The sequence below is a fragment of the Amia ocellicauda genome, chromosome 2 (genome assembly GCF_036373705.1).
Source record: "Amia ocellicauda isolate fAmiCal2 chromosome 2, fAmiCal2.hap1, whole genome shotgun sequence".
NCBI classification, from domain to species: domain Eukaryota; kingdom Metazoa; phylum Chordata; class Actinopteri; order Amiiformes; family Amiidae; genus Amia; species Amia ocellicauda.
In genome coordinates, this window is record NC_089851.1 from 14423420 (window position 1) to 14446014 (window position 22595).

Genomic DNA, 22595 nt, shown 5'->3' on the forward strand with positions numbered 1-22595 from the left:
GCTGTAAAACAAATGTGAGTATACTCAATGTTTTTTCAATGTAACTCTGGCAGGGTGTTTATATTCTACATATTCACAATATTACAACTGTAATAACACCACTATAACTGTATTTAATACATACCTGCGAGTACAATTACAGTATAAGATCATCGGAATTGTATACTTGTGTAATCTTTATAGATACCTTAAGGAGAGGGAATTCATATTTGTCTGGTTTGTATGTTTCTGACATAACATACATCCACACCCAAAGAAATGCTGAATTGTTTTTCATGTTAAATAGTAACTGCTCTGTAGCTAGAAAGTTACCAGAAATAAATAGTATTTTTGGCATTGGAATTTTTGAGTGTGTTTTTAATTTAAATTTAGGTGTGTGTATGTATTCAGTATTTTCCAACAATGCCTTTTATACATTGTGTTATGGTGTAATAAAGTAGCTGAAGTTAATTTCGGTTAGGTTTTCTCTGTAATTTGTCTTAATTTTCTTGTAATCTGAAGTGGCCCGGGGTAAAACTTAATTTATTTAAATGGTGTTCCTCACATTAATCTCTCGGATTTCTGCAAATCTGGAACAATTTCTTGGCTGAAATGCATGAATTCCCAAACATAAGCACTGGCACCTTAGTCATTAATGATTTTTATATTACATCAACTTTCTTACCCTTTAAATCACAGACTACACATGTACCTACTTTTATTCACTGTTCAAATACATGTTTGTTATGCATACCTTTATATATGGGCCCAAAAACATTACAAATAAATTAATACAGGAGATTAAGAAACACGGTATGGATTATATTATGTGATTTTACTGATTTTATCAGGAAAAATAGAAAAGCATCTATAATGTTTGATTTGTTTTTAATTAAAGAACCATCTAAATGAAGAGTGCAGTATTGATACAATGCACTGGTAAATATTAACTACATCTGGCCTTTTAAAATATTACATTATTACTAGTACACTGAAAGTTGTATACCATTTTCCCAATGCATTTCCAACCACAACAAATAACAACATGGTTTTCATAGATCTAAATTGGTGATGTTTGAGTATAATGAATAGTAATGGTCAATTACATTATTTCCATTGAGAGGCTATCAAGGTGATAGACATGTATTTCTAAAATAAAGAACATTTAATTATTGTGGAGGAAAAAGGTGTCTAGAAATATTTATATTAATACCACTTTTGATCTGTATTTCTGTTACACTTCAGAGAAATAGTTAATGAGTCCAGTTCTATACTTTGCTTGATTTATTATGCTATCACTAAACCCACCTTTTTCCCAGCTTGCATTTAATTAAACTTGTATTCAGTAATGTAAAACAATAATTAAATAAAGGACAGGAGTCTTTTGAGCGGAAGGCCAATGAGATGCTTTATTTCCCCCCCCCCCCGATTTTGTTATCATGCAATTCCAATTCAGAATTCTCAAAGACAGAATTATAGCTTGGGGGCTGATTTTTAACTGTAACTTGGCTTAAAACCACTTGGAAACTTCAATGACTTTAATCTTGAGCTTTTTGAAAACTAGTACTTTAGCATATGGCGCTGCCTGCAGATCTTCTAACTCTTAAGAAAAACATAATGGTGAATGTAAAGTGCTTAATTTAGAGTCTTACCCTGCAGCGAGGATTTTGTGAATGACTGACTGCTGTGACAAGAGTGCAACTTTAATTTGTCAGCAGTTGGTTTTGAGGGGACTGGTTTTGGTTTGACTGTAAGTTTTCAGTCGTGGCAAAGATTAAATCCACTTGAACCTGCATACATTTTAAACTAAATTTGATTGATTTAATAGTTCATTTCATTCTAAATTCTTTGACTGATGACCTATTGGTTTGTCTTAATAACAGTGATTTATCACTGCAAGACAGTCAGGTGAAAGTCTTCTAATATCAATAGATGTTATATAATTAAAAAAAAATGGAAAATGTGGCAAAGTTAACAAGATCTGCCTTCTCAAGCTATGATTTTTAGTTCAATGTTTCTAAAGTTATAATAACCTATCCCCCTCTGGGACGTGATAGCAAGTCTTTCATTCTTTTGATTGTACCATTTCTGGATTGCTTAGTTGTGATTGTTAATCAGTTGAAGGATATGAGGATATATAAGCTCTTGAACCTTGAAACAGAACACTTAATAGTGCTGAATTTAAATTTGACATTACAAGGAATCATCATGATGTGTCTTGGAGGAAAAGACACAGTTTCCAGGGAAATCTAAACAAAATTAGTTTAGTTTTACTGTTATTAGGATGGAAGTTGTATGTTCTCACTCGTGGTGTACTAGGTTTCTTTAAATTTGTATATTCTCAATGAATGCTGAAATCCCAGCTCCTGTGCTTTCTGCTCTTAAAGTATTGTTTTTGTTTCTCCCTCCACTTTTCTAGGTGATTCAGCAGCCTAGAGGAGTTGTAATCAAGCAATCTGTAACTACTGTACCGTCCCTATTGACTACAACTCTTCAAAACCGATTTCCTCAGAATCGTCCATTGACTACAACATTACATACCGGTCTGCATTCCATAGGTAAATACAGCTGACATGCAAACAATGATCAATGCTTTTGACTCTCTACAGAAAAGAGCTTTACCTTAGACATATGCTATACACCATAAGGTAGGACTCTGTATTTATATTTTGAAGATGCTTTATTCTGATTGAAGTTACAATTTTAACAATTTTACAACTTGTACATGTTTGGAAACTGAATATGTTTGCCAGTATTTGTCACAAATGTAGGCTTTTAGTCTCAATTTAATATTTCAAATCAATCAATTTGTAATTAAATAGTGCTGATTTTTTCACATAAATGGTGCCGTGGTTTAAATCCATTACAGGTACACTACTAGATAAATGGATGATTTGCTGTCCACTCTTCAGAGAACATTTCTTAATTTGACTTATTGTTACTGGAATTAAACTCTCACCCTAACTCCAATGCTACATTTAAGGCAACAATAGCCACAGGTTTAACCTTAAACCTTGAACCACAACCTTGGCCTTAACCCTAACCCCAACCCCAATCCTAGCCTTAAATCTAGCCAAATTGACCCCTAGCCTTTACCCTAACCCATAACCTTTGCCTGAACAATAACTATAACCTTAGCTCTGGCTACATTTGAGCATAAGAACGGTTATGAGTAAGAGAACATTTCTTGGCACATCTTGCTGGTTTGGTTTGAAGTAGCTAATCGGTCCCAGAATTTCAACCATCTGTTTCTCGATGGAACCCAGAGAGTCAGTTTCAGCTACGTCTTTGCTATGTGAGCTCATGAAAAAGCGCTCTGTGGAATAAACTTTGAAGACTGAAGATTGATATTTGCCCTTTATTATTATTGTTATTATTATTCACCTTGTGATTAATTCTCTTTAATACTCCGGAGATTTGTTTTGGGTGTTCTAATCAGTGACACAATGCAAGGATTATAATACATTTAATTAAAAGATGCAGAATTGAGACTAACATAGTTATTTAACTTTAACATTCATGTCAGAGCTCAGTAATCCTCTTTGAAACAGAACTTAACTTGCTTAGAATCAGAGGAAAATAAATTCATTTTTGATCAGCTTCTGTGTATTATTAGAAGTGCTTGTGGGAGTTCGATGACTTATCAGGCCTCATCTGCCGCAGGACACTGTGAATTGCTCAAATCGCATTATGCATCTAGTCATTAATGTATAAAATAATCGCTCTTCTGGAGGTCAGCTGTAAGGGAAAAAGTCTCGGGGATATGTTTTCTGCAAGCAAATATGTATTGATGCTAGAGGCTGTAGACAGAGTACTATTGTGTACTTAGGGTCACAAACATCTCTTCAGGGCTGCTTTTTTCCCAATGTGATTTTAGGAATAATGATTAACTTTTTTTTATGAAACATACTCATTTGTATTACGTGAATATATTACAATCACACAGTAGGCAGGTAAAACAGTGCAGTTTTCAGAGATCTGGCATAATGCCATGCACACAAGGAACAAATCAGAATATGTTGACAAGCAAAATAATGTACCAGGATTTCTCTAAAATGCCATAATAATGACTCACACGACTCTTGCTACACAATCTTTCACCATGGCTACAACATTTATGTCAACAAAGATATTAAAAGAAATCTATATATCTGAAGAAAATATGGTGTTTATAATTCATTATGACTTAATTCTATGCAGTTGTCTTTGAAGTTCTGTACTGGGAGTATTATGCTACTAAAACATAAGCTCTTGTTGCCTTTCAGCCCAAAATATGCATGGTCACTTATGTAATGTGAAGGAAAATGTATTCTGTAATATTGAAATCTATAGCTTTTGATTTTGTAGCTATTTTTGATTTTATTTGTTTGGTTTTCCTCAAGTCCTAATTTTGTCTGACCCACAGGTACCATATTAAGGCAGCCCCCACCCCAAGGACATAAATTTATCAGTGTGCAGACACCCTTGGTCCACAGAAGCAACTTCAAGGAAAATGCAGCTGCAGCTTTCAGGTAGTAATAATATCCATGCACCTCCTGGGAAACTCATGTAAATGGAATAACCATATCATTCAGACCTTCATAATAAAAGTCAGCACACATGGTGGAAGAAAAAATACAGCAACAGAAAAGTATTCGAGTTCCCTTTGTTTTGAAGTCAGTCTGTTTACTTCAAAATAGCTGGTGAAGTGGAGTGTTACTTGCCAGCCTTCTTCATCATGGATTTTTCTCTCATGCTCTGCCATACTGTGATTAAATCACTTTTTAATGATTTGTGAACACTGAACAACACCTATCATCATTACAAAATACAGAACGTGCTCTTCAAACAACTTTCCCCCCCTCCTCTTGTTAGGGATGAAGATGACATTAATGATGTGGCCTCCATGGCTGGAGTCAACCTAAGTGAGGAGAACGCTCGTATCTTAGCGACCAACTCGGAGCTGGTGGGATCGGTGATAAGATCCTGCAGAGATGAACCTTTCATATTAACAGCTACCCTACAGAAAATAATTTTGGAAATCGGTAATCATTTTTATTTCCTTGCTCATTTTTACACCACTTTGAAGTCGAAAACAGCAGTAGGCAGCCCTGGTTGTGAAGGTTCACACAAATCAAAACCATATCTTATTTGTTCAATTTAGAAAATAATTGCTTTAGTTTAAGGATGCTAGGGCACTTGGGGTAAAGTGAAAACTGACCAAAGGATCTGGGTTGTTCACTGCTTGTTGAAAGTATTCATGACATTTAATTTTGCTTGGATTAGTATTGCATGTCCTGCATTTTTCTCCAGCTGCAGCTGCTATTCTGTTCCTCTGTGTGATTATTGCTATATTATTTCTAATTATCTGTTCAAAGAATAACAGGCTTCTCAAGGTCTCTTGCCAACAATGTGCAGGAAGAAAGTTACCATTTGAGGATGTGTTTTCCTCATTGGTAACAAATACTTGTGGAACACTGATCGACTTACCCTCAATAACTCGTATCATGTTTTTGGAAGTTGCATCTAAAACAATGAACAGTATCACTGTAACAAAATAAGCAATATTTAAATAAATAGATAAACGATCCCTTCTATAGAAATACAGTCCTTTTCTCTTGTAAGAGTATTGTAGCATTGTAGTGTTTGGTTTTGGCAGAATTCAGAGAATGGAATACAGAAAAGTTCCATGTACGTACTATTGGCTCATAGATGTAAACTGAGTCATTCTGCCATTCGCCTCGTAGGTTTAATATCTGATTCTAAGACTGTTTAGTAGCCTGGGGTGAGTGATGCTTTGCATACACAAGGACATAACAGGGACTTTATTTTGCTGGTCGTTGCTTCTACTGACAGTCAACGGTTTTTCAAAGGCACTAAGGCAATTCACTCTATTTCTGTCTAATCAATAATATGTTTGTAATAATTTAAGTGTTTTTTAGACTGGGAAAAAAAATATATAACTCTCTCAAAAACATGAAACCTGTATAGCCATTTATTGTTAACCTGATGGCCTGGAGTGAATCATAAAGAATAAAGTGAACTTTAGCTTAGAAGCCTGTTTCGATTAAATCTGAGAAGGTATTTATGTTGCAAGTTCTTTATAATCAGTTTTACATTTTGTCACTGGTTCTATAACTACATTCAGCTATATTTCATAGAGTCCATATGTGTATTAATGAGCTTATCAATATGAAGACTGGAGGAGAAAATTTCCCAACGTGGTCAGAAGCTGTGGTTGTAGATGGATATTTCATGAAGATAATGAGGATACTTCTTAAGATGTATAGGAGTTGCTTCTGAAGAAGATTAGAAGACTTGAATGGCCAGTGTAATCATTTGATCTGAAACCAATATAACACAAGGCGGGGGTTGAAAGTAAGGCTTAAGGCAGAGCCAATGGAGAACAAAGATGAATTAAAATTTATGAGTGAGAAAGTATGAAATATAACTCCTATCTTATTATATGGGTAATGTATCAATGCCAAATAGGCTTAAAGAATTATTAGAAAAGAAATGAGCTCTGAACAAGATATTACAATTGGCAAATACAATTCAGAAGAACGCTTTCTATAACAGCTGATTAAATAATTCTAATGTCAGACTTTTAATAAAAAAAACTGAGCCAGTAAATGCCTCATTATATAATATTTTGCTGTAAAAGGTAAAAGTCTGAAGGCCTGTATCAACTGAATTCCTAAAGGATAGTAGATGTATTGGATGAATACTCTGAAAGCCAGAAGCCAGGTATGTGAACAGAGCTCTTGTGTCCTTGTATGAACCATGCAGCTCTTCTGGGTTATCATATCATATAGCTGTATCTATGCTTATGTACAATACAACAGAATGTACATACCTCATTACATCCATTCAGATGCATGTACAATTACAGTCTTTCAAACAAAGGCACTTTCACTAAAGCACGTGTTGATGGGTTCTGCGTTGAAGAATTACATGCATGTATTTTAGTTCACAATTCTTTTCATATGACAGTTACATCAATGTTGACAAAATACCAACAGAGAAATCTGTACGAACAGGCACCTTTATCGACTTCCTTCTTGACGCCTTCAGTAATCTGTTGCTCCAAACTGGTGCCAATGATTTTTTTTTTGCTTTAAATTGGTCTGTTCCTAATGTCTCTTTCGGATTCCTAAATCTCTGCTGCTACACTGCTCCTCTTTAACTTCTCTAATGCTTTAGACATGGAAACCATGGTCATTTGGCTCTGTTAAGCTAATAATTGAATCAATAAATGAGAACAAAGGTTTTGGAATTAAAAACTCTAGACCCACAGACTTTATGCATCATCTCTGCTTTATTATGGTGCCAGCAGAGCATAGAGCACTTACAAACCAGTCTACAAAGAGGAATTCTTGGTCTAAAAATAAGTACTTGAAGCAACATTTATGTGTAATGTCCAGAGTGTCCCTGATGACATAATCTGTTACACAACATAAAAGTCACATACCTGTCCAATTTAAAATATATCCAATTGTTTAGGTCTATTATTAGGCAGGATTTGGGGACAATTCTGGGAAAGTGCCTTTTATTTAATTGAGTATAGCCCATAATCTACAAACTTGGAACATGTGGTACCGATGTAAACATAGTGTCTAAAGCAGTAAGAAAGTTTTCATATTCTGGGGAGAGAATTGAGTTTCAATTCCATCGACATACTAACTGCTGTCTTGTGTACCTTGAGGCCACATTTTCTAATATATGCAGGAGTACACTGGGCTTGTGTATATATTTTATATATTTCACTTTTTTTGATTTAGGTAAAAGGATAGTCTGAGATGGAAGAGCATCTGCACCCCGTTTTAAGTATAAGAGTTTCATGAGAAAAAAATATTTAATCTTACAAGGTTTTCTCTTCACTGTGTGGGCATTTTGAGTCTTCAAATTAAGGAAAGAAATTAGTCTTGTGCTATTTTTCTGCCTCACTTTAAGTTGTTCTTAAGTTACTTGCAGTTGATTTAAATGGCATGGGGATAGTAGGTAATTTCAATTATTATACAAAATAAAACATTATTTTTCAAAATCTGACCACAAAATTTATTTGTTTATTGTTGAAACAACATGTATCATAAATAGAATCTTAAGTATTAATACTGCAGAACTACTGTTCTCTAGGTTTTAAAGTTAATATAACAATTTATCTAGAAACATATATGATTCAATATGTAAAATCACATTTGCTTAAGGAATCTGAAGCCCTTGTTTCCATTCCTGCCAGCAGAATTCTTATAGATGGTGTAAGGAGAATGAAGGAAATATGATGCTCTCATTTGATGCTCAGACACTTTGCTGACCAAGTATATTCAACAGCAAATCATGCTTTGAATACGTTTTCCTTTGTTTTTATGTATTGTTAATGTCCAATTGAAATGCATGATTATAATCATGATTTGCTTATCTAAAAAGGATAATATACAATGAGAACAACCTTCTTCTGACATCCAGTGCAGCAAGACAGTGAAGCTTGTCTGCACGGTAAGTGATGGTTCATATTAAGTCATCAAGTCACTCACTTACAAGAACATTCATGGCCTAGGGAAGAAATGAATAATTAAAAACTAAAATGTAAATGTCTCCAGGCTTAACCCAGAGTTGGTTTCAATTTGAAACAGAAACAATGTCTGGATAAAAAGATGGATATTATTATACTGAGAACAATTTCATAAAATTTCATCATGAATTTTACCTTCATTCCGTTTGATCATGATAGCATCAAAATAACCTGTACAACACTCCTATAGGATATAGAATTCAGAGGGTGAAATACTCTTGCATGTTTATTTGAATGCATTACAAGTGTCTGTCTCTAAATCATCACTTTGGATTTGACTCATGATTGACAAGGTTAGGTCAGTGCTAATTTGCATGGAGTTTTTCTTTTGTACTTGGGAACTAAAAAGAATGAAAACATGCTACACTTAAAAGCAGATACGTAAAACAAATCTAAATGAAAAGACTTAAACTAGCCACTGTTTCCTAATGCTACCATGTCATAGTATATGACTGCTCTGAATTAAAGTACAGTGATGAACCGGGAGGGATTACAGTTAGAAGAAAAAACACGCTCTGTGTCAGAAGAAAACAGGATTGACTTTAGGGCCAGTTTTCAACCTGGATAAATGTTAAGTCAGAACAGCATGACATTAATCCAATGTTTTCACATTTCAGTTGTTTGTTTATTTACTGATGTTATTTTTCTTGAAGACAATAGTATGAATGTGTCCATGTATTGAGTTTTACTTAATATCACAGCGGTGGGCCCTGATTTTAAATAATGCCTGAAAAGTTATTTTCTTTAAAATGGTATTTAAGTGGTATGCAATTTTTCCCTAGCAGAAAAATATTTATTCATTGTTTTTCATTTTTCACTCAGAGTAATTGAATTGGCTATTTTGGTGCAAGATAAAGCAAATCCTTAAGTCTCACTTTTCTAAAGCATCCCTCACTGTTGATAAATCCTATAACCATATCAGCTTTTTTATAGAAGCATCTTATCTGCAGGAAATAGAATACCAGTTGGCACAAATGAAAGTCTTAGATATGCAAATCTGAAAAATAACATATCTGGTGATTGATGGACAAAGTGATCATGTTTCCTTGGAAGGTTAACACAACCTGTTGAGGATATGGAGGTGGCAAAATTATCATGGAAAGTCATTTATCATTGTCACCTCTGGGTGATGGGTCTGTATTGCTGGAAACTTTTCAGTACAGGTGTGTGGTGTATCAATCACATCTGTATTTGAAGAAAATACACCAACTTGGTGATTATACATTATGCTAAGTTTAGGATGTGTGCTTACTTAAAATGGTAGACCTCACTAAGACTTCAATTTAATATGTTTTCAGCTTGTTTAAAACATTTTAAAGAATTACAAGTTGATTAACTGTAAAATTGAATGAACCGACTTTTTTACGTCCGTACAGTAAAGCAGCATCCCGACTGATTTATTGTTCCAGCTAGTTCATTGCTTTGTAACGGGTGGGCAATTAAAGTCTCCTTACGATTCTGAAAGCATTTTTGATAGTTACCAGTTGTTTGGTTTTATTTTCTAAGTTATAGCTATAGGTGTCTCCAGGCAGATTTCTTCCAAGTACTGACTACAAGAGCAAAGGGAAATGTAATGAAATATTTGAATCAGAGTGGTCTCCAACAAATATATGAAGCTAAAAGATTCTGTAAAGATTCCAGCTGATCTGAACTGAGTTAAAGTTTGTAAGCCTTTGACTGTCTCACTAGAGAAATCAATGGAGTGGTAGGGACAACTTCATACATCTCGTCATATTCAACCATATATTTTAATTACTACTTTTAATTAATCTAAATTAATGGCAAAATAGTATTGCTTCAAATGAAAGGTGTGAAAACATTTGACAGCTGTATGTAGATGTGTGTTATATATATTTGGTCTTTTGAGTTATCTTTTGTATATAGAAATTAGATATTACTGTTTTGTTAAAAAGCACTAACTTCATTGATTTGAATTGTTAGAATTTTAAATCTGTGAAATGTTAATTGTGACATCATGTTTCCAAGGTAAATAGTCATAAATGTCTATATTCTATATCCATATCTGTTTGTTTTCTCCACTTGTTTTGTTTAGCAGTGCTTTTTTTAAAATGTAGGATTCCAGCAGGTGGCACTATTGAATAGAAGCAATTCAGTCAATCTTATTACTGTGCTGTTTCACTTTTTTTAAGGTCTGCAAGTAATATGACAGTACATGTCTAGATAACCATCACAGTGGAGATGCTATAGAACCTACACTGTAGCCTGACTTGTGTTTGCTGCTACATTATTTTTATCATCTGAAGCAGCACAAAGTCAAGCCTCAGAACTTCTCTTTTTGGAAGAAGTTTGACTCCCTCAAGAAAGTTATTTGTTAAAATTTTGTTCAAATACTGCATATTGCCTCAAGCACCAGTTCTTTCAGTTGTCAAAAGAATCTGGAGTTGTTAAAGCAGCTTCACTCTCAGCTGCTATTGTCCTTTATTCATATCATGTTGAAATACATTCGTTTCATTATTTGTGTGATACCTTTGCCACTAGCAGTGCTGTATTGTTTTTGTACTTCAATATAAAGTTCATGCTTTTATTTTAGACATTTACTTTTTTCTTTAAAGATCATTATTGCTGCATATAGGCCCATATTTGGCCAATCTCTAGAACACTCTCATTAGCATTGAGTTTCAGGAGCTTGAAATAACTCATACTAGAATGGCTGATCATATGTATTTTGAATACATATGTATAAACAACAAACTGAACAACAACCATTAGATGAGCACAATAATGTGAAGCACATTAGAACTTCCTACACAGTTCATTGAAAATGTCTTTATAAATCTTTAAATACAATTCTATGATGTTCGGCAGAATAAAGCTTATAATACAATTTGCTTCCATTCTTTAGTTTTTGTGCAATTAAATAAATACAGATAAGTTGGTTGTTTACAATTTTGGAATCCTAACTGCACTTAATATAAATTTGGCTGGAAATATATGTATAGTAGAGAATGATCACTGAATCAAATCTGTGAACATGGCTGCCTTCTTGTAGAACTGTTTGTTTTCCTTTTTCTTCATTTACTAATCTGAAGTCATATACACGGCCTCTTTCGATATAATTAAAACCATATATATGTAGGCTATATATTGTGCTAGCTAGGAAACCACTAGTGTTGGAACTACTGTTTGAATATTTAGATGTTTTCTCTGTATATTCGGACTGTGGTCTGTACCAGCTAAATTGTAATTTGTAATTTTTGTCAAAGAATGCCCTTTGATTATGTAAGAAAATTATAAATACAACTTCAACATTTTATACCTCCTTCCTTGGAGCCTTGGTAACTCTCTAACTGCAATCCTCCTCTACGCTGTTTAGAAAATCCATATGCATTGGCTTCTGCCCACCCATCGGTTGAATAGCTCCCGTGTTTCATAAGTCTCTTGTGTTTCAAGTAGTGTAAGTATGTTTCTAAGGCCTTTAGATGGAAGTGTAGCCAGTTAACGTTTAACTTGCTTTTGAAATGCATAATAAAAATTGATCAAATTCGTTTGTATATAATCATAGCAATTTGATAGGGTTATTTTTAGGGCTAAGCATGCTGATTGCTACAAAGGCACAACATGTGTTTGTGTTTGTGTGTGTGTGTGTGTGCGTGCATATATATAAATATGTATTACAGAATAGAAGAACAAAAATGTTATATAAACATTTTTTCTACTATTGCTTGTAAACATTGACAGAAGTGCTTTTCAGTTTGACTTTAAGTAAGCTGACGTTTTTTGTCCAGTAAAACAATTAACAGAATTCTTGCAAAATGAAAAAAGGACATAAAAAAGAAGCTTAATCCCTAACCATTGGATGCTCTGGGGCATGAAATAATGGCCCTGAAGCCACAGTCCTCCCGGGACTCAGGAAAGAACATTAGGCATTCCCAGACATCACGTAACATTGCAGGATGATGTTACATGAAAATGTCAGCACATAAGGAGAAACCATTGGTCCATAGGATAATTTGATTGCCCGCAGGCAATGCGATCTTGTATTCCCACGACTCCCATTTTCCACCCCCACCCTCCTATTGTTTTTATTATGTATTATATATAAAATATGAATAATAAAATAAATACTTTATATATTATATATTTAGTTTGTTGTGTTTCATCCACAGTGTAATGCAATTATATGTATGAATACACATGCAATACTTCCTAAGAGTAATTCTTCTATTAAGTCTTTACCGTGTTCACATACTGTTTTGTAGGGTATACCCTGTTTCACAGGTTCAAAGACATCTCCATTCAGAACCTAGTTAGTTTTTGTGCAGTCGCTATACAGTTACAATCACTCTACGGTTTTCTACACATCTTGAATTGGGATTTGCTTGCATGTGGTTTATTAGTACAACTGTAAGTAATATCTTATTGTAATATTATCCCTAAAGGCACGATTTTTGATTTCTTTTGAGTGGTTTTCTGCTGATTTTACAGTATATTCATCTGTATTTATATGCATCAGTTGTGAGATCACTGTAAATATATAACATTTATTAAATACATGACTATAATTACCTCAAATTCAAAGAAAATACAAGGCCGATTGTGGAAGATAGTTGCCCCTTCATTGTCTCATTAAAATGTTTGCATGCTGTGATTGAAGTTCTGAGAAATAAATAAAATAAAAAAACAAAGTAAATAAAAGCATCTGTATTTTTGTCTGTAGGGAGGACTGAAATAGGACCTGAGGCTAATTTTCTTCCTCTGGGGGGGAGAAATGACACATTGTTCTTTCTTTTGTTCTCACTTCAAGTCCTCCTATTTTCTCTTGCTCTCTGCTTGAAAGGCAGTAAAGCAGAAACCTTTCTCTCTCTTTCCTTCATTTTTAGGGGGAGAGTGGGGTGGGGGAATTTAAGCTCTGTCTCCAAGGCACATATGCCCCAGAGACAAAACTACCTCCCAGGCAGATAACTGCAGATAACATTATTTCTTGGAGGCTGTGATCGTTGCTGCTCAAGGGCTTTGCTCCAGAAGGCTAGGTGGCATTTTGGTTTATTTTTTCCTGTACACATGGACAAAGAACTACTATGCGGTATGTGGGAAAGGGCACCCAAGGTGATCTACAATAAGGCTGGAATATATATATATATATATATATATATATATATATATATTAAAAAAATAAAAATAAAATAGTGGATCCTTTTATATAACCTGTATTTTTTATATTAAATAGATTGCCATCATAGTTCAATCTCATCTCTTTTAAAATGAGCAGCCCGCTCCTGATCTCACCTAAACCTGCCATTTAAATACAGGAAAATGTCAGAAAACCTTATGTTCATGAGACATACAGTATATTTGGAGAACAATGTTTACAGTGCTAACAAAACATTAAAAAGACCCACTCCGACTAACTGCAAATGTAGTAAAGCTGTACCTTGTAAATAATTTTTAAATAATTTGTTATGGAGGTATGTGAAGTGTCCGCTAGGCAGTTTCTGATTCAAACTTTAGGGAAGATGTGTATGATGAAGTTTAATGTCTGTAATATAGCAACCAATACTTGAAACCTCAGCCCTAATCTAGCTCAATTGGACTATATTAAAATGCTTAAAAAAAAAAATCAATACAAATTGTTAAATTTCCACTTTGAAAACCCTTAAGAGTGAGGTAGTTTAATATTATTGTTTAATGGGACTAAAAATCTACTTTTGAAAGACAAAGAAACTATTGTTCCTTTTTTATACTATAATACTTTTTATAGGTCAGGAACATCTGAAGACTGGTGTTTTTCTTGAACATTGGTGAGAGGCTTCTCTAAGTGCTAGTGCTAGACAAGTAAGGGCCAATTCTTTGCTGTTAGCCAGTTGGATTGAGAAGGTAGTTTGTAGGTTAAACGCCTCTGGTTCAAATACAGGAATGCAGTTGCAAGCTGACATGGGGCAGTGACTTTTTATAACTTTGTTTACCAAGCATCTAAAGGAGAAAATAACTTTATTTAATGAACTGTACTGTGGAGTTGTAAGATGATTTTTATCAGCTCAATTTGAGAAGCCAAAGATGTAAGATATGGTGTCTCTGGTGAGATTTTTCCCAAGTTAACCTTGTTTGACCTTTGCAATGTAGTACCAGTTTGTGAACATGTTAGTTATGTAAATTATATGTTTGTATTGTTACCATAAGCCCTGATCAATTCAGTATTAGGAGATGGACCAAAACTGATCTGTTACCATGTGTTCTTTAAAACCTATTTGATCAAAAGTACAGTTTTAGTCCTGCTTTAAATTATATTTTCATACCTAAAACTATTCTACAAGTAAAGAAAGTCCAAGTTAATCATTCTAATTATTTTGTTTTGTTGGATTGTTTGTTTCCCCAAGACAAATGTTGGGGTGGGACATTTGCGTTATAATGTCATCATGGATCCTGTTTGTATCCCTGAAATCTGATACGCTGTGCACTATTTATTGATGAATCAAACATTGTTATTGTTCAGCTTCATTTCTTGTCCTCTTGTCATTCTGTCAAGCTATGTGGCTTTTCTTTCTTTTCATACTCTGGGATCCCATATTTTAGGGAGCACATAGACTTGTTGTACTGGGTTTGTCTTCTGGGCATATGTGTTCATTATTTGAGTTATATAGCCTTATATAGTACTGAAATTATAAAGCTTTGTCCTTGCAAGAGAATGAAAGTCATTGCTTATACAGTGCGATTCCATCTTTTTGCAGATGATACAAAAAAAAATACTTTGATCAGCGCCATCAACAACTGCAACACTGTTGTTAAGCAATATGTAAATGTAGGTGATATTGAATAAACTTGCCAAGGTGGCAGAAATCCAGTGTGCTGTGATGATCAAAATAAGAGGGTGAAGCAGCTTCAGGGCTCAGAAGTCATACAGAAGTTGATTTAAAAAACACATGTACTAGAAAATGGGATAGGGAAATGAAAAAGATGGGTGGCTGAGAAGAAACTCGTTCCAAAATCGGTGAAAAGGAAAAGTGATCATGAAACATGTAATTAAAAAAGCTTTACGGTCATACAGGAAAAAGAAAAAACACCAATTTAATAGGCAAACAGTGATTTAGAAATAAAAACACCTGGGACAGAAATAGTGAAAAATATCTAGCCTGTGGAAATGGGTACATAATAGAAGCTGTTGCCAAAAGGGAATTAATTATGTAAGCAAAATACAGATTGGCCTAAGAGGTAAATATAGCATTATTTTCAATGTGCTGGAATCCAGTAACTTAATTCTCATGAGGAGATGTGGCAATATTGTCATAGGTGTGACTAGAATGTTATTTTTGTACTTTGTTTTTAACCACTTCACTGTTAGGGTCATGCATTGTGAAGGGAAAGGGGGGAAATGTTACAGTTACTGAATTTGAAGTACAATAGAAATTACAGATGCAATTTTCTCTGCTCTGTTGAGTAATTACAGTTACAGCATCAAAAAAAAAATGAAAAGCTCTTCTCGCATAATAATATATTTCGAACACCACTCATACTGTCCTTCATACACCCTGAAATGTGAAAAATATTTCAAAGGAACCTCTACACAATTGTAAATGATCTATACCAAAGATTGGTTTGTATTCAGGGATTCTAAACCAAACAATTCTACACTTTAAGTTCTAGATACATATTATTAAAATTGTATTATATCTTACTCTGCAGTACAAAAAATAGTTAATGTCCTTCCTTTTTCTGTTACTATAGCAGATCGGTGAAAATGCCCTTTTTGTATGTATTAAGATAATAAGCATACACTGTGACTTTACACTGATAGTTTAAAACAAGGACAACCAAACTCTGTCCCACAGGTCAAATTCGTCCCACAGCCACACTTGGTTTGACCTGCAGAAGCGTACAACATAAATAACTTACGAACACATTTTAAAAATCAATATTTTAATTACTAGTTTGAAGATTGCATTACAATAATTGTTTTCTTAACTTATGTTTTTGAAAGTTGATAGACTGTCCATTTTGGGAAGCTATGGTCACATGTTTGTGGGGGTGTGGGGGTGTGAGGGACACTCATCTGGGTGGATTCAAAATGGACAGCCAGGCGAGGAAAAGGAACTGGAGCACAGATAGGTGACATTTTCTTGAACAATAGGTGAAAGCTGTTTTTTTTTTTTTCCTACTTAATTGAAAGAAAGGGCAGTTTGCTTAATATGCCAAAAATCAGTAGCTGTACCAAAGAAGGTCAATATCAGAAGACATTGTGAAACCAAATCTGCATCCACGCACTCCAAATATATAGGCCTCGTTTGGTTATTTCAGTGCAGGAAATTATTTTTGCTCTTCTTACGAGAGACTAACCTGGTAATTGCGCCTCCAAGTTTGGTCACCCGTGGTTCAAAAGCTTTCTACATTAAATGTGTCCTGTATACTATTAATTTAATAATGCTGCAAATGAAAAACAAAATGACCTTCTTAGATACTTTATAATGAGGTTGATTTTAGAATATTATTTTTCTATTGTCTTTTTCATGGCTTGTTAGCAATACAATATATTGAAAATGTACCTTTAATCCCTTGGGCAAAAAATTATTTGACATGTAATGCATCATTTTTTTAAGATCAATGCAGTCAATGGAAAAGTTCCAGAGTGCCTTGTCCATTCATTAATATTGACATTGTTACAACAAAATCTGTATACATGTAATCTTTTAAACTAGGTAAAGTACAGTCATTTACATTGATCCTTTGTCTTTAGTGTTTCTAAGATTTCTATGTAGTCCTCCATGAAGATGCAGACAAGGCGTGCTTAATTTGTGGTTTGTGTTTTTATACAGGCGTTTATGAAAGGGTAAAAAATTATAGTAAATACAATCAGCATCTTGTTAATCAGAGAGTTCGTAAGATAACTAGTGTTCACAGAGGAGTGCTCTTTCCAACAACTTGAGTCTTCCTCTGACTAATTCTGTTCTAAATCATTGGTGCACCTTGCTTTTTTATCTTCATTGAAGTGCAATGTTTATCTCTTGGTGGTTGTCCAAAGACATAGCTCCTTTTAATAGACTCACTCATGACCTAGGGAGCCCAATACCTATCACTCAAAAGCTGAAACGACTCTCTCTTCCTGCGAAGACTCCCAAGAACAAATACCCAAGAAATGTGCACAGCAATACATCTTAGATAATTTACTCTTAGACCCTTAAACCCTTTTTATATTCTGTTACTAAACGCTACAATAAAGGTCATTACCTGGTCATTATGTGATACTGAATGCCATTTCAAAATATGTTCTATGATTTTTATGATATAATTGTCGGTTAGTCTCTGAAGCCAATGCTGACCTCCAATGAGTATAAAATAGTCTTTGTCAGTATTAGTCCAGGATGTTTTTAAGTCATGAAAGACCATTTTGTCTGTATCAGCATGCAAATATTGCTATAGCTTTCAGTGAATTTTCAGCATCTGTCTTGCAGCCATTTTTCCCATTCTTCTTTGTAAGTAATTACTTCAAATTGACTATCTGGATCCTCTGGCATCCTTCAGCTCCCCCTATCACATAGGATTCAGGTCAGATGATTCAGATAGCTAGACTAGACCACCACCTTGTCCCTTTTCCTCTTAAGCAATTGTGTTTACCTGGCAGTGTATTTCAAATCATTGTCGAATGAGGGAAGTTAATTCAAGAGCCTGTGACCACTAGATGTCATTTCAGTCAATACAATGTCATTGCACTTTGCAGCATGTAGGTTTCCTTCAGTCATGCCATAATGGAAACATCATATTTGATATTTTATATGCTAAACCTTTTACACATCCCTCTCTTTATACAGTGTGGGGAAAAAAGTATTTGATCCCCTGCTGATTTTGTACGTTTGCCCACTGACAAAGAAATGATCAGTCTATAATTTTATAGACTGACAAATACTTATTTCCCTCATTAACATGCAAATCAATTTATAACTTTTTTGAAATGCATTTTTCTGGATTATTTTGCTGTTATTCTGTCTCTCACTGTTAAAATACACCTACCATTAAAATTATAGCCTGATCATTTCTTTGTCAGTGGGCAAACGTACAAAATCAGCAGGGGATCAAATACTTTTTTCCCCTCACGGTAATTGTCACTTATATGAAAATTAATGGCTGTTTCGTAAACCATTTATTTTGAATTAGGGGGTCAAGCAGAGAGCGGTTAGACAAGACTTTGGAGAACTAGCAGTTTATTACCTGCTCAAGGGTTTTGGGGACAGGGGGATGTAGGGAGACAGGACAGTACTTCCGGAGGTAGGTATGATTGTGACTTTTCAGACAAGCTTTTAAATTAGTCCTTTAGTGTAACCCCACAATATTAAGATTTGATTTAAGGTATTTCCGTATTTCTGTATAAAATGCTCTGCTGGTACTTTGCCAAAGGAACTGCCAATTCAAGACCCTTGTCTTACCCTGTCTTTCCATTAAAATAATAAAGAGGCTGTTGTTCCTATTGCTGTGACTTTAAACATATAAACTTTAGAATGAGCACAGTTTAAGCTTAGTTAATATGTTGAATGCTTAATCAGATCAGTTTCAGTGGAGGAGTTTTTTCCTTTGGGGTTTTGCTAGGGGTTTTCGTCTTGGGTCCTGGCCTCGGATTCTGTATAGCTCTTCTAATTTTTCCAATTCCCTTTGCAGGGCCCAAGTTATATGGTACAGATCTTGGAATTGGGAATATATCTTTAACTGGGAAAGGTCACATAGTGAGTGAGTCACACTGAATGGGCAGTAGACGGCAGTCGGTTTTCAGAGATTCTCAGAAATGTGCTTTAATCTGCAGATTGCCCAGTTGCATCGTAATTTGCCTGCAGTCTGATCAGACTCATTAGTACAAATGCAGTGGTCTTTCTCCAGTGTCTTTTTATATAGTGAAATCTGGCTGTTGAACAATTTACAAGCAGAGTTGCCAGCTTCTAAGGGCATGAAGTTTAGAGAATCCCCCCTTTCAGTCTCTGCTGTGTAGGCAAGGGATATCTGACGAATGCTGGTGGTTAAATGTAGCTAGGTAAATACACTCTCTTTGTAGTAGCAGCATACTTCAAGATGAATGTTCTTGTCATTGCCACTCATGTTCCTTGTCAGGTTTAATACAAAGAAAAGGCTGTGAATTATTGTTTTGACTGTAACCTGTGAGGGGTAGTGTGGCAAAATGATTAGGCTTTTAAGACTTGGGAGCCAAATAATTCCGATCCCAATTTCATGCCACTAAACCCTGGGGACAAAGCACTCTAGTGGCATTACCTGGTGGTAGTTCTTGTCCATATATTAAACGTACTACAATTAACTCTTGGCTGCAACTGAGCTATCCACATATGTGAAGCGTATCTCTTATGGAAGCTTAAAATAAATAGAAGTTGAAATCACACGTTATATCTTGGTTGTATCCGTTTTAAACTCCACATTCATGAAATCTTAAAACACATTTATTTTACCTATAGCTGTATGGGTTATTTTATACATACATATGTATTTCTGATCTCTACCTATACCTTGAAAACACCATAATATTAATATTATTATTAGTAATATTGATAATATTAATGACAAAATGGGTATTCTTGGTTTGCTACAATAATTCCTAAAAAATATATAACTTTAGTATGGTCAGTTGTGAGCTACCTAGTGTAATAAAAACACAATACATTTGTATAAAAGGGTGCCAATTTTTCCACTTTTTCTGCAACTAATTTGTATCCAAGTATTGAAAAATGTTCAAGAAACTGCCGCTACATGTGGCTGGAATATGCAGGCAAGCCAGTATCAGATGGCACATTCTCATTCTGTTTTCTAAGGACTATACCACACCTGTGCTGTTTGGCTTGGGGTTTCTTTTTATCAAAACACTGGAACAACATTGTGTAAAAGTGGAACAAGAATTCAAAATTTTTCTTGAGAACATTTCGAAAAAGGCTAGTACTGAAACATGGCTTTTTAATATAGTAAAATAATGTAGAAAGGAAAGTGAACAGTAAAAACAGTCAATTCAAAGTACACTGCATTTTTCACTTCAGAATAACTTCATGTGAAGAAACAGCTGAACTAAAACTTTTTATTAAAACAATGGGCATAACTTTGTGACAAATGGGTACCATGGCTTTTCTAGTTCAGTGTTATATTCACCTATTTCCTCATGTTGAGGACTGAGAAGAGGGGCAAGGGAACCCAGATCTTGATGTAATGTTCTTGCTACAGTAATGCCAACTAGTGATCCAGTGGCATACTTAGAGGAGCATCAGCTGGGGGAGAAAACAGCTGCTGCAGCCCTGCCTCTCCCAGCTAGTGTTGCTATAAGGCAGTGTGATGCTTGATAGATTCTGTGATGGATAAGCAGGATAAATTGGCCATAAATATTAGAAATATATAAAAATAAAAATGGTGCCCCTCAAGGCTTACTTTTAATCCACTGTTTGAACCCCTAAGTTCTATGTTGCAATGCAAGCTTGTCATTTAATTAGATGGTTCAGTGTTTTCGTGTTCTCTATTGTATTTATTTTTTCCCCAAGAACTGTGGAAAAATGTAAGGTCATGGCCAGGCTTCCTTACATAAACAACAGAGGGGAATTTATTAAGGGAATCATAATTGTAATGGACAATTGTAACGCCAATATCAACTGCCATAACCAGATCATTTGTGGGACACATACTGGTTTTCCTGCAGAACAGATGTAGAGTTCAAGGCTAGGTGTGGTCTAAAACAAGATCGTAAACACCCAATTGCTCTTCCCTCTTACAACCTGGAGCCCTTACAGATTATGGACATGTTATGCTATGTTATTGCTATGTAATAGCATTGACTCAATAGGTCTTTGTGATTTGGGTAAAAAATTTACTTGGCAATATACTTGTCTACCAGAAGAAGCTCCTTTTATTTTGCCACCAGGGTGATAGTAGGTAAAATGTACTGTTTCAACCTCTATCTGTAAAAGTTATTTTAACATTTAGGCAAAGTGTGTGATGCATCTTCTTAGTGACAAGGGCAATGGATGTGGAATTTATTTGGTAGCAGGTGTATTATACTCCTACTCTACTCTTTTATTCCTCACCTTGTTCAGGTGTACCTATTACCAGTATTTTAACTAATTTGTAAAGATATTTTAAGAATGTTTGGTATAATTACATATATTTGACATTAAGTAAAACAAAGCAAGTTATTTTGAGACAGATATTTACAGTTTACACAGTGTAGTTCAGTATTTCTTTAATCATTTAAAGTTACTGAATTTAAAAAAAAAAATGAAAAGCCGTGCCAGGATTAAAAGGAAATATGAACTTCTTTCAGGATGGAATTCAGTCAGTGGTTTAAATTCTACCCAGTTCAAACAGTAGTGAAGATGGTGTTATTTTCATTATCAAGACTTACATTATCCATTGAAGCACAGGCTTGCAATTCTTACTTGTTAGGGGGCACAGAACTGGTGCTTTACAGTGCCAAATAACACTATTTAATGATGCTTGCAAAAGAGGAAAAAAAATGGCTTGAGCATTTTCCTCAGCTTAATTAGGAGCCTGATAAGAAACTGGTTGAATGAGTTTACAGATCAAGGGATTTTCCCTTTCTGTTCTTTAAAAATATATTTATTTATAAAATGAGTATATTAAACTGTAGTTCAGTCGGTGTGCATGTAATAAGTATTAATTGTAAGTGTTAAATCTCTGAAATCCAGAGATAATAGTGTCCAGTCAGGAATGTGCATTTGATACTCCCATAATCATGTCTCCCCCCACCTTCATCTACACTGATTGAAGTGGAATGAACAGGTTACATCAATAAGGGATCATAGCTTTCACCTGTATTCACCTCGTCAGTCTATTTCATGGAAAGGGCAGGTGCTCCTAATGTTTTGAACACTCAGGCATTATTTTTTCCCATTTAGAAAATAATCTATAGCATACTACTACACACTACAATGCAATCCAGTCTCAAAACATTACAACTTGAAAGAGCCTCTCCAATCAGGTTTCTGTATACTCACTTGTTTTCAAAAGTTGTTGCGTGAGTTAAGTAGTACATCCTGTAATGGCTGTATGCATTTTGTTCTAACATTTGCATAATCAGTAATACTTTACATATTTTTAAGCATAAATCACGCAATAAGAGTCTTGC

The 22595-nt window shown here is 34.6% G+C and overlaps 1 protein-coding gene across 1 annotated transcript in view; it reads left to right on the plus strand.

Moving 5' to 3' along the window:
* Positions 1 to 22595, plus strand: part of LOC136712342 (transcription initiation factor TFIID subunit 4) — a 50657-nt gene that overhangs the window by 6869 nt on the left and 21193 nt on the right. Inside the window, exons 9-12 of the mRNA XM_066688870.1 lie at positions 1863 to 1887; positions 2399 to 2537; positions 4385 to 4490; positions 4834 to 5003. Of these exons, the coding sequence (XP_066544967.1) occupies positions 1863 to 1887; positions 2399 to 2537; positions 4385 to 4490; positions 4834 to 5003 (440 nt within the window). The remainder of the gene's footprint in view (positions 1 to 1862; positions 1888 to 2398; positions 2538 to 4384; positions 4491 to 4833; positions 5004 to 22595) is intronic.